Source organism: Hemiscyllium ocellatum, chromosome 42 (assembly GCF_020745735.1).
Source record: "Hemiscyllium ocellatum isolate sHemOce1 chromosome 42, sHemOce1.pat.X.cur, whole genome shotgun sequence".
Classification (NCBI taxonomy): domain Eukaryota; kingdom Metazoa; phylum Chordata; class Chondrichthyes; order Orectolobiformes; family Hemiscylliidae; genus Hemiscyllium; species Hemiscyllium ocellatum.
Genome location: NC_083442.1, coordinates 33,035,338 through 33,048,189, shown reverse-complemented (window position 1 = coordinate 33,048,189; position 12,852 = coordinate 33,035,338). Strand labels below are relative to the sequence as shown.

Genomic DNA, 12,852 nt, shown 5'->3' with positions numbered 1-12,852 from the left:
AAGCTGTAATGTATCTGACTGAGGTAGAGAGGCAAAACCTATCCAATGATGTCTTCCTTCATGTCTTATGAATGCATGTTTATTTAAACCCTGCCCCAAAGCAATCAGCCAAATATTCTTGGTGTTGGCAACAATGCAACTGTTATGTTGCTAAACTGAGTAACAATGTATGAACTAGGTGCAGGAGTTGGCAATTTAACTCCTCAAGCCTGCTCTGCCATTTGATACGACAATGGTTGGTCTTCTCTTTCCTACGTACTCTTAACCCTTCAACACATTGCTAGAATTCAAATTATTGTCACACACTCAAATACAGGGTTATAGTGAAAAGTTTGCAATGTCATTCGCAGCACCAACTTAGCTACCCAGCTACAAAATCTTTGGTAAAAATTAGAAAAATACATACGTTAAAAGTTTGATGTAAAGTATTAAATTCATCTTTAAGCTGTGGACTCCACACTCGGCTCCCTGCTACTGTCTCACCATCTGCTTCACCACAGCTGCCAGAGTTCAGCCCTGGTTGTGGCCTCCCCAACCACTTCCATTATGCCACTGGCTGCCAGAGTCCTGCTCTCTGTCACCAGCTGCTGCTGTTGCTGGCTCAATGACTAAGCTCCCTCCAGTAGAGAAACAGAAAAAAAAACCCTAAAAGGACAGAAGAAAATCAGTTGAAGTGATGAACTCTGGCACAGCAGCCTTACTCTGCTGTCATCTTGGACTTGGTTACTAATTTAAAAATCTGTCTCTTAAATTTACTCAATGTCCCAGCATCCACCACACTGTGCGAGAGAATTCCACAGATTCATGACCTTTTGAGAAAATTAATTTCTGCTTTAAATGTGCTACCCCTTATCTTAAAACTATGACTCCTACTATCTCCCACATGAGAAAGCCACCTCTACATCTACTTTGTCAATCGCCTTTAGCATCTTGTGTTTAAATTAAACCTGAGGATCAGTGACTGTTATGTGGTATTTCTGGCGCTGGTAGCAACAAAGCAGTGCTGGAAGGACATCATGGTGACATCAACGAGGAGCCAGTAGTGAGAGATGCAACTCTGTTGGTGAGTCCAATAACGGTGGGGAAAAATTGCCTAGTGGTGAAAATTGGTGCCTGAATAGCAGCAACTTCAACTTTGGTTTGGGCAGGTGATGGTGAAGCCCACTCTCTTCTTCCCCCCCGCACCTTATGTAAGGGGACCAAAATTGTATGCAATACCCCCCCCAGTTATTTACACTGTCCTGACTTGCATAGATACCAGACACTCCATTGTCACTGAAGCAACATCTTGGAGCTGTCTCCTTTAATAGTACCATGGGTACACCTGCATCACTGGGGCTACAACAAGTCAAGAAAGTAATTCATCATCACCACCCCCTCCAGGGCAGCAAATGATGGCCGTATCAGCGACACCCCCAAGTTTAAAACAAGGATGCTAACATCCTAAACTCTTTTAAAGGAGCAGGAAGTTTTTGATAATATAAAATTCTTTTGGTTAATAACAAAAGGTTTTCTTTCTCCATTTATCTACCCAAAAGTTTTTTTTGGCAGACAGGAATGTCAATGTGCCATTATCTGTTTTGAAGTCAGCAAGACGAGTTGCCATCGTAACTTAGTTACATTCATTGAATTGGGTAATGAATAAGTTGGGTTTTAGATTCCTCATCTGTTGTTACTGGAGCCAGGTAGCCTTGTACGTTGACTAGTTCCTTTTGCATTATTGATAAAGGGATAATTCACTGCATTGTACCTTGTACCTAGAAGTCTGGGATTGTAAAATGATGAAGCTTGAGGGGCCTTTTGGTGCAATGTTCACAGACTGAAAATCTCAAGGGAATGATTTGATGTGAGGTCTGAATTTAAAATTGTATTTTTAACTCCCAACAATGGGATTGGCTGCACTGATTAACCACAATCACTGTCATGAATGACATGTCTCTGAGTTTGGGTTTTACTCTTTTTCGGATGAAAAGTCGATCAATAATCTCCTCTCTCACTCTGTGCAAATCGCTCCTCAATGTCCTTGGATTAACAGTAGTTGGAAGAGAGAATCGCTCCTGCTCACTATACAGTGACTTCCTGGTGAATTTGCACACCGAGCAAGGCAAGTGACACTTGACTATAATGCACCACTTGATTGAAAAGCTTAGTGATACACCTCGGCCAGTCCATGTTTGATGATCGAGTTGAAAACAATATGCCAGAGGACACCTTAGTGTGGAGACAGCACCTCCAAGGAAAGAAGTAAGAATAAATTTGAACAGAGAGAAAAGAGCAATTCAATTTAAATGTTGCCGACAGTAATTGTGTCTCTAGAGAGTGGATGTGTGAAATTTAACCTGAGCTGAAGCAACCTAATGCAAAAGGAGTTGTGGGCTCCCCTCAATATGAGAGACAGAGACAACCCTTCGATCATAGGGGAAACCATGGGTTTTTACTGAAGCTTTCAGGGATGATGTAAGACATGCAGCCTTGAATATTAAAAGACAGTCTTATTTTGATGAATGTAAGAAAAGAGACTGTAAGTACAGATCACCTAGTTATGTTATTGCTAATGTTTTGTCATATCCATGTTAATCAACATGTGTTGTCTGTTTTTCGTGCTGTATAACACTTCAGGCTTTCCAGCGTGAGTAACCTGGCTGTTGTGATATGAAGTCAGACTCATCTTTGAGGTAAAATGTTGGAAATATTGATCATTGTTTCAGCGTAGTGAACCTTTGTCATAACTTATTGAGTTTTGAGGTGCTAGTTCCAATTTCAGTCTGTGAGCATTACCAGGTCTTGTTTAGGCTTGCTGTGTGTGTATCAGAGGGTGTCATTCCTATAATATCAAGTGGGCTATCTATGCCTGCTGATGAAACACATTCCTCAACAATTCATCCGCATTGCTGCAGTCAATGATCTTCCTTCCCAAATGCCAAGTTAAGAATCTCCAATATCCCCTTCTCCATTCAAGTGGGTTCAAGTGAGGCTGTGGCGTGATTGGGTGAATCAGCAAAGCTGAGTTGGCAGCTTTTTTTCAAACCTCTCCAAATGTTTATTCATCTGCAACTTGACAGGAGAGATGGAACACAGGTTACTGACTCACTGCCAGCCGATTTATGCCGAAGTCTCTTCTGACAATGTCCCATCTGCGACTGAAACCCTGTTCAGGCTCATTTCCCATTTTGAATGTTGGCACCTCCAGAAGCCCGTTCGTTCCAATCCGTCGGAACAATGCCAGAATTTAGCAAGAGGCTCACTCAACAGAGCCCCTGTTTCTTAGGCAATTCATCCCAAATAAAATCATCAGTCCTGGTTGTTTTGGCTTGAAGTGCTTTATTTAACGTGTTGTCCTGCACCTGAGTGTGCATGCATCTAGAATGACAACCCTAGATCATTAAGTGGGTATACTCTCTCTATGCAGCTGCCGAACAGAAGGACACAGCTGAAAGATCAAGATCGGAGCTGGGATGATGTGAAACCTGTGGATTGAGGGCGGTATCCCCCTGGAAGGGGGATAGGAGGAACAATGGCAGCTATATTGTCCCTTGTAGTCGCCTTTATGTTGCTGGTGAGCCCACCCAGTACAGGTAAGAGTTTGTGACTCAATGACTTAACCTGATCCAGCAAAGTACAATGATATACAGGCTGTTGGGATTTGAAATAACAATGTACATGTGTTCTTATATGTTTGTATATGTTCTCATGTTGTACACAAGTGTGTACTTTGTTTTTAAATAAGTGAAATTTTGTGGCGCAGCTCAATTGTATCTCTGTTTAATTGTTAGTGGTCCCTAATGGGGTCATCATTCAGGAAACAGAAGGTGGTAAAACTGGAGTGGGACAATTATAATCATGTTGAGTATTGTATTATCCTTTGAAGAATGGGCTACTTTGTCAAGTTAAGGATGACCAGTTGGAAGTTGAAAGTGGGATGACAATGTTCACTTTGTTTTTCACTAAGTGTTCGCTGCTGAATGTTGAACGTTAAACTTGCAGGTAACAAGATGAACTTGTACGTGGAAGTGTTGAAGGATCTCTCACGTTTATTAAGAGGAGGAAATACGGAAGGGAGAATGGAATCGATCGCTGTCCATGGGAGAGCTGGTATCAAAAGTTCCCAAAGGATCCATGCTGTCATCTCCAAACTGACTGGAAGTTTCAGAACCTTGAGCACTTTACGTCAAAGTAATCTGCCTGCTTTCCTTACCAAACGTACGCTAGATAGAAAGAGACTCTCTGCATTTCTGTATAACATCTCGTTATACTTGCAAAACAACGATCTCCAAGATCCAGCAGATGAAAGCGTCATGTTGAATGGTCTTGACCCTGGCGAGCTGGAGGTTGACCCTCCACCCAGGGCCTTGCTGGAACTGAAAGACCTCTTCGTGTCATTGAGGGCCAGCAGGGACCTGGACAGTCTCATCGAGTTCCTGCAAATTATCTTGGATTTTATCACAGAGCATCACCTTTTCAGTTGGCTTTTCCAAAGGCAGAACTGGGAGAGCCTCATTGGTCTGATTGAGACAGTTTTCCAAACATTATTAAATGGAACTTATGAACAAGCCAGTGCTGGCATTCAGGAGCTAATGTGTTCACTAATGGGACAGGGTGACTGTGCGGTTGAAATGGAGTGGCTCAAAAGTCTAGGCAATTTACTTGACCTGACCAACTGGAAGCCAGTAGTCAACCTCCAGTCTCATGGTCCACCACAGAGGATTGAAAGATTCCAACCATGGAACAGGTTTCCAGAGACCGGGAGCAGTAAGACTCCTGGCCCACAAAGCTTAAACTCAGCACAGAGTGTCAACAGCATGCACAGTCTCCTTCAGATTCTTTCCAAGCCCAGTGGCAGGAGGAGTGGGTCAGAGGGGCTACTTTCAGCCAATCAATCACAATCGATGTGGAGTGAGGACGTCCTGTGGGATGGCCTGGAAGAACTCAAAAAGAACATTTTACAAAATGTTGGGACATCCGTTTACAAGAACTTTAAAAGGCAAGTGTCACGGATGACAGGTTCTCTGGCACAGGAAGTCACGTCTGTTATTGGAATGCCTCGAGCAGACCATGATGGAAAATGTTCTGTCGGTGAGTGACATGTCAGCAGAACTGGTGTTGTCATGGAATGCACATAGTCTGCTCTGAGCATATTCTGTTATTCTGTCTCCAGTTCCATTTCTCAACAACTCATTCCTTGCCTCTTGTGAAAAAATATTCTGTGTCCTAACATTCAGAAAACATTTCTCTAACTTTCCTCATCCCTTCACTGATGAAAGAAGGACCTGTATCTGTCAAGCATCTCTCATGACCATTTCAACCTGTGATTCAGAAAAGTAGTTTTGATGAAGGGCCCTAAAACATCAACCTTTTTTCTCTCTCCACAGATGCTGCCAAATGTACTGAGTTTCTCCACTTTCTGTTTTAAAGTGTAAATACCCACACTGTTGTAATAGAGGAAGCATGTCAGCCAGTTTCCACACAGTAAGATCCCATAAATGTGGGAAAAATAATCTGTTTTTTTGGCGCTGCTTGAGTGATAAATTTAGGCCCAAGCACTGGGGAAAGCTCTCTTGCTTTTTGTAGTAACGTCATTGAGTGTTCTATATCCACTGAGTCAGGACCTCAGTGTTATGCCCATTTGAAAGATAGCACCTCTGGCATTGCCTAACTCCCTCATACTGTGTTGTGAGAATTGGTCTGGATTAAAGGCAGGCTCTAATTTTCCTAAATTTATGTCTCCTTGCCGCTGGTTCACTCAATAGTAGGAATAGTTTATTATTGTTTGGCTTCTTTGATCGTGAGTAACTTCAACTCAATCTCACCTTTCTGACCCCAACTTTTTGATCTGCGCTTTGTAACTGTAATTTCTCATTCCCAGTATAATTCATGGGAGTCCTTGTTGTCTCCTTTGCTCCTAATGTTCTCCCTATATCCAAATGTGAGGTTTCAAAAAATCGTAGCCATTGTACATTTGAATATTTCATGATCGCGACAAGCTCTGCAACTAAAGCTTCAAATTTCTTGCTTCCTTTACAGGAGATCTAAGACAGCTTCTTTTATGGTAAGGTTTCTTCTTACACTCTGTTTAGTTATTTTAAAACAACCACACAAACCTGACCTGAAAGTCCTCCAGCTCCCTGTAACATACCTAAATATTCCACAGCAACTCTGAATCTGAAGATAGAAACTTGGGATTCACTGCAGTGAGAGGTTTGAAACATAAAATGACAAACCACAAGGATCTCATTCTTTTTATTCCAGACCTGATGGGTTCTTTGGCCACAGTCCATATATCTCTGCTCCACTATCAGTCACGAACCCTGTTACATTCATTAGCCCTTGCAGTCTCCGATTCTATCTGTAGCCACTCATGCCTTCAAGCACCTCCTTGAAACCTGCCTTCCTTAGCAGCTCCACACACCTTCCCCACAGTGACCCCCACATTTCTTGGGGAAAAAAAGCCTTGGGATGTTTCATTAAATGAAAGTTGTTGCATTACCTCCAGTAATGTCCTTCAGGGAAGGAAATCTGCTGTCTGTATGTGGTCTGGCCTACATGGGTCTCCAGATCCACAGCAATGTAGTTGACTCTTTAATTGCCCTCTGAAATAACTACTCAAGTTCAACTGCAATTAGGGATGAACAACAAATGTCAGTGACACCCACAACCCACAAAAGAATAAAGAGATAAAGATGGTAGCAGTTCAGTCAGACATCAGCCTTTCACAGGCTGACTGGAGAAAACACCAGGTTTCACCTGGCTAGGAAATGATTTCAGCGTGTGTTGACTCACAGCCTCAACCAGTGGCTCAGAAATAAGTAAACTCCAAGAGCAGATCATGAGTGTGCATCCAATGCCAATTTGTGATTGCTTGTGTGTTGAGATTTTGTAGATTTTTTTGGTTGGTATTTTAAGTTTGGAGTAGCTAAATAACTATGTTTGCCAATGTCCTGGAAGATTTGTTGTCCTTCTTCCATGAACATTTGCTCGTGAATATTAATGACCAGGAGAATGTTCATTTTGACTCTTGTATTCCTCTATTTTCATTGTGGCCACACCATTCTCACCTTCCATTCTTTCATAGAGTCATACCGTGTAGAAGCAAACCCAACCAGTCCATACCAAACATAATCCCAAACTAAACTAACCTCATCTGCCTGCTCCTGGCTCATACGCCTCCAAACCTCTCCTGTATCTTTTAAACATAGTTGTGCCCACATCCACCACTTCCTCAGTTAATTTCACATGGGAACCACCCTCTGTGTAAAACGTTTGTCCCTCATGTCTTTTTAAAATATTTCTCCTCTTAGCTTAAAAATTAGTCCCATAGTCCAGAAATTCCCCCATCCGAGGGAAAAGACAACTACCATTAACCCTATCCATACCCCTCACTATTTAATAAACTTTGATAAGGCCACCTCTCGACCTCTTACGCTCCAGTGAAAAAAGTCCAAGCTAACTCAAACCTTTCAAATTGGCAACATCCTAGTAAATCTCTTCTGAACCCCCTCTAGCTTCATAACATTCTTCCTGTAACAGGGTGACCAGATGCTGACCCATAGATGAACCCATTGTAAAAATGCCCCAGTGTACTTCCTCTTGGAGTGTTAGGACCTAGCTCCTAGCTTGTTTCTGTTTTGTTTCAAATACAGGGGGATCAGAAATAACATCTCCTGGAATATTCCCATACTGGGATTCAGCTCTCAAGGATTTTTGACCGAGACACCTTTTCTAGCCTGTAGCCGCCTGAGTGACAAAGTCCGAGACATGCGAAGAAATTCCCATACGGTGTCCAAACGATCTGGGGAAACTGTTAAAGGTGACCATGACTTTCCTTACACCGGAACTTTGGAGGCTGCCTGTAACGACTCCATGCCCAGACTCCCAGGGATCTCCAACTTCACCATCTATCTCTACTGCAACCTCTTCAACCAGACCACAGCCGTAAGCCAGGCCCCACCCGACCTCCGGGCTGCCTGCTCAGATGCTGCCTGGTACTTCTCCGCAGTTCAGGAAGATCTTTACTGGGTTCAGGTCTGCCGCCAGTTTTACACCTCGGAGTTCAACTCCACCGTCTGCAGCAACGTCTCCCTGTTGAGCCGGCAAGACTTCAACCAGCTCTGTGCCAGGCTGCAGAGCGGGTCAAGGAAACATGGCACCTATGCCAGGAATTGTGGCAGATTGTCAACCAGAGTGAGTGTAAGCTCAGAGGAGATCCAGGCCTGTCTGCTGGCCAAAGGTGCAGATTATATCCACCGACTTTGTTTGAATGAAACTTTCCTGACCAGTGTGGTTGGTGACAAGAGGCTGATCATGAATCTTTGCAGACAGCGAAATGGACTGAAAATGGAAGCCATCTCTTTAATCATGGGTGATCAGAATGGGACTGATTTTGTCAACTACCTTTGCTCCCAGATGAGATTTTTGAAGAATGTCAGTGTGGTTGAGCCCTGGATTATCCCAGTCTGTTCATGGTTAACTACTAACTCTGAAGAAATAAACAATGTCAATAGCGAATGTCACTATATCTTTCAGAATTCCAGTATAGAAAAGGCTTTGATTCAGGAGTGCATCCTTCACCTGGGTGTTGAGTATATCAGGGAGCTCTGCTTCAACAGGACGTTCCTGAAGGATCTGTCAGGAGCTGGTGCCTGGAGCAGCCTCGTCTGTGCGCACACCATCAGGAGCTTAGAGGGCCTGCAGCTTTCAACCAGCAAGTGTTACCGAGGGTTTGAGGTTCCAAATGCTACCATCAGCGATTTTCAGGAGTGCACCTTAATGAGAGGCACAACTCTCATCCACGATATCTGTGCCAACGGGACATCTTTGAACGTTGAATGGAACGTGCCCTGGTTGAATCGTTTTTGCAATCTTCTTGATGAATTGAGGAGAGCACTGAGTTCTTTAGCCGTTGAAAGCCTTCCATTAAAATGTGATTACAAGACATGGTCATACAAGATGTTGATCAATGGCAGCCTTCTAGCAAGTTGTAAAGCCCAGGACAGCGAAGGTTTAAAGCAAATAATTTGCCAGAATGCCACTCTTTATGACATAATGTCACAGCTGCACCCTTGGGTCATAAATTACTGTGTGGCCTCCAAAGAACCACAAGATGAGGAGTGTTTTGTAGGCCACTGGCTCGACAAACTTCCAATAGCCTTGAACCTCAACACAACTCAACTGTGTCAAAATCCAACTGCTTTCCTGACTGACCTCCTCGATCGTCTCAACCAATGTGATGACCAGGCCTTCAGCTGGATTTCCAACGCCAACTATATTCTCCAAGTCTTCAACTACATCCTGGACTTATCCAGCCTCAATCATAGTGAGAAGGAAGTACAAGAGGTTTTGAGTGAGGCCATTCTTCTCTCCAGCTTAATGGACAATGATTCTTTCTGGGAAGCCTTCAATCCCAATGCTTCCATCAGTATTTTACAGACTGTTGACAGCTACTTAAAGGAAGAGACTGACAGAGCCCTTAAAAATGACCTTCTCAACTGCTTCAGTGTAAGTAATAGGGAGAACAATGTGAGCACTACCTCAAAGGGGCTTTCCCTTACACTTCCTTGTTCTAAGGAGAATCATCCCAGCTCCTCTAATCTCTCCACAGCACTGAAGTCCTTCATGGGCGGCACGGTGGCACAGTGGTTAGCACTGCTGCCTCACAGCGCCAGAGACCTGGGTTCAATTCCCGCCTCAGGTGACTGACTGTGTGGAGTTTGCACGTTCTCCCCGTGTCTGCGTGGGTTTCCTCCGGGTGCTTCGGTTTCCTCCAACAGTCCAAAGATGTGCAGGTCAGGTGAATTGGCCATGCTAAATTGCCCGTAGTGTTAGGTAAGGGGTAAATGTAGGGGTATGGGAGGGTTGCGTTTCGGCGGGTCGGTGTGGACTTGTTGGGCCGAAGGGCCTGTTTCCACACTGTAAGTAAGCTAATCACTGATAACATTCTTCTGTCGCAAATACATTATTTATGAAATTTATTTTTAAAAAATTGCAAAACAGTTATTCTCACAAATAGCAGCAGTCGCAAACAAAATTCAACTTGTCAAAATTCACTTACTGCTCAGATATTGGTGTGGGAGAAATGGGTTTCAATTCATGGCTTATTGAGGCCTGTACAGGTGAGAGACAGCTGTTCCCGAGGGACGGGTGCATTGGACAAGCAGGGTTGTAGATAGGGCTAGGATTAAAGGTGTGCTCAAAGACTTGGTGGATGAGTTCCATGTAGTAAAGTGTGAGGTCACGCACTTTAGCAGAACGAATCAAAAGATAAGCTTTTGTTTAAATGGGAGAGAGACTCAAAAATTGCGCAGCATGGCAGTCCCTGTGCATGAAACATGGAAAATAGCAAGAAATTAAAAATGGCATTTTGGCCTTTAATGCTAGGAGCTTGGAGTTTAAAAATAAGGAATTCTTATTACAACAGTGCAGGGTGTTGGGACCACACATGATTAGGTACAGTTCTGGTCCCCTATATTTAAGAAAGAATGTGTGGACACTGAAGGCTGTTCAAAAGAGATTAACTATGCTGATTCTTGTGGTGAAAGAGCTGATGTTTTGGAAATAGCTGTTCAGCTTAGGCCTTTATTCATTTGAGTATAGAAGAAATAAGGGAGAATCTACTGAAATATACAGGATTCTGAGGGTGGAGGCTTGACAGGGTCAATGTTTTTAATTTAAGGCCTTATTGGCTGATAGGTACATTCTGAGAGATGGTTGGGATGCGTGTAGTAGGAATGTTGAGTCAATCCTGAGCACCAGGCTCTCAAAAGGACAATGCAGAGGAGATTTCCCAGATTGTACTAATGATGTCTGTCCTTCAGCAGACCTGGGAAGCTGGGATTGTTCACAGCAGAAAAGGTTAAGGAGCTGTTTAATATTACAAGAGCATACAAACTGGAAGCAGGAGGAGACTGTACGGGTTTGACCTGATTGTGCCCTCAATTCCCCCTTTTTACCTGCTGTTATCTGAAATAATATTTTCTCTAGCGAGAGGGTTCATAACCAAAGGACACAGATTTGACATAATTGACAAAAAGATTACAAGGGGATAGGATGAGGAATTTTTAAGGCACTGAATTATTGTGATCTGGAATCCACCATCTGCAAAGGTCATAGAAGCAAATTCAACCGTAACTTTCGAAAGGATTTGGATAAAGTCTGAGATGAGGAGAATTCTTGTTTTTCCTGGAGGGTTATGAACCTTTAGAATTCTTGACCCCAGGGCTGTGGAAGCTCAGTCTTTATGTTTAAGGTAGAGATTGATACATTTCTGATTACCAATGACATATATGATTTTGGGGATGGATGGGTAACAGGCATTAAAGTGTTCAATCAGCCGTGATTGTATTGGACAGCAGGGCAGACTCGACGGGCAGAGTGGCCTACTCCTGTTCCTAAATATTTTCTAATCAACTGTTCGGAGATGTTATTATACACCTGTGGAGCAGGTGGGACTTGAACTTGGGTCTCTAGTCCAGAAGTAAGGGAACTACCACCGTGCCACAAGAGCTGCCATCCTCCCCCTGTTCCTATAGATACTAAGCCTGGCAGGTATGACACACAGACAAGAGCAGAGGAAACAGAACCAATTGGATCTAACTAACAAAACACTGATGCAGCCACAATGGGCTGAAAAATCTGCCGCACCGTTAGATTCTGTGAAATTCAGGCTCGCAACCTTATGATCTGTGGTAGCAGCATATTGGGATATGCACGGGCTCCCCAACTTACCAACACTCATTCTTATGAGCACTATCTGATATGGGGACAATAATTTTAAAGATCTGACATACACACATTTCCTGTACTTTGGAACGGCTGCTTTACGTTGTCCTGCATTGTGTTCTGACTTGAACACAAACTGACTTGCGGACAGACTCAGGAATGGGTTCAATACAGAATCAAAGACTATCTATCACTCCTCTACTTCTGTATTCAGCTTGTGGTGATGCCAACAGTAACAATAATCATTCCCACACGTTTTCAAAACAAAAGTGAAGGATTTAGTGCAAACTGGTAAAGCTTGAAGCAATTTGTGAGATTTCAGTGACCTATAATAGCCTCAGTCTATGCACTGAATAATTACATGTACATAAATGAATAATAGATATATCTTAACAACTTGTATCATCTCACTAATTGGACCAGCTCTGTCAAACATGGAACTTACAATACCTGCAGAAGAGTGCGATAAATCTCATACAATAAAGTGTTCGAATTTAGAATAGTTCAACGGATTATGGAATTGAAATTGATAATTTTCTGAGTTGTGACCCATTTACTGATGTTGCTGCTGTGTTACCTGAGTGAGTTATAAACGCACACAAAAAGGAAGAGGGATTAACATTTATATAGCACTTTTACAATCCACTTGTTGAAGTGTAGTCATTGTCACAGGAAACATGTGAAGCAATTCGGACACAGCGTGTTCCTGCAAACAGAAATATGACAAAGAGCAGAGAAGTTATTTTGATGATGTTGGTCAAAAGTTAAATATTGGCCTCCTTTGAAATAGTTCCATGTAATTGTGTGACTGTGAGAGTGCTTTAAAAGCCTGTGTACACTGCTTTAATACCCCATACACAGTGACTAACTCCTGCTCCTTCTTAAGGAATTGAATCCCACTAGGGTTTGGGGGATGTAGGTCAGCCTGCAACACTTGTCTGACTGTGCAATTCCATCAAGGCGGGGTGGGGGAGATGAGGTTAGGGTTGTGGTGGGGGAGGGCAGGGGTGCAATCAGTCTTGTCACATCTGACCTTTGCAGTAGACCCTGTTGGATATGTGTGGTGATAGCAGTGAGGCTCCTGCAGCCAAATAGTCTGCTAAGGTTTACCATCTAGTCTCACGGCTGGAGAATGGAGTT

At 43.1% G+C, this 12,852-nt stretch overlaps 1 protein-coding gene across 1 annotated transcript in view; it reads left to right on the top strand.

The window, feature by feature from the left end:
* The first annotated feature begins 3,514 nt into the window (after positions 1–3,514).
* LOC132834723 (stereocilin-like) overlaps positions 3,515–12,852 on the top strand; it is a 51,288-nt gene continuing 41,950 nt past the window's right edge. The window contains exons 1-4 of the mRNA XM_060853686.1: positions 3,515–3,575; positions 3,985–5,073; positions 6,022–6,046; positions 7,638–9,492. Of these exons, the coding sequence (XP_060709669.1) occupies positions 3,515–3,575; positions 3,985–5,073; positions 6,022–6,046; positions 7,638–9,492 (3,030 nt within the window). The remainder of the gene's footprint in view (positions 3,576–3,984; positions 5,074–6,021; positions 6,047–7,637; positions 9,493–12,852) is intronic.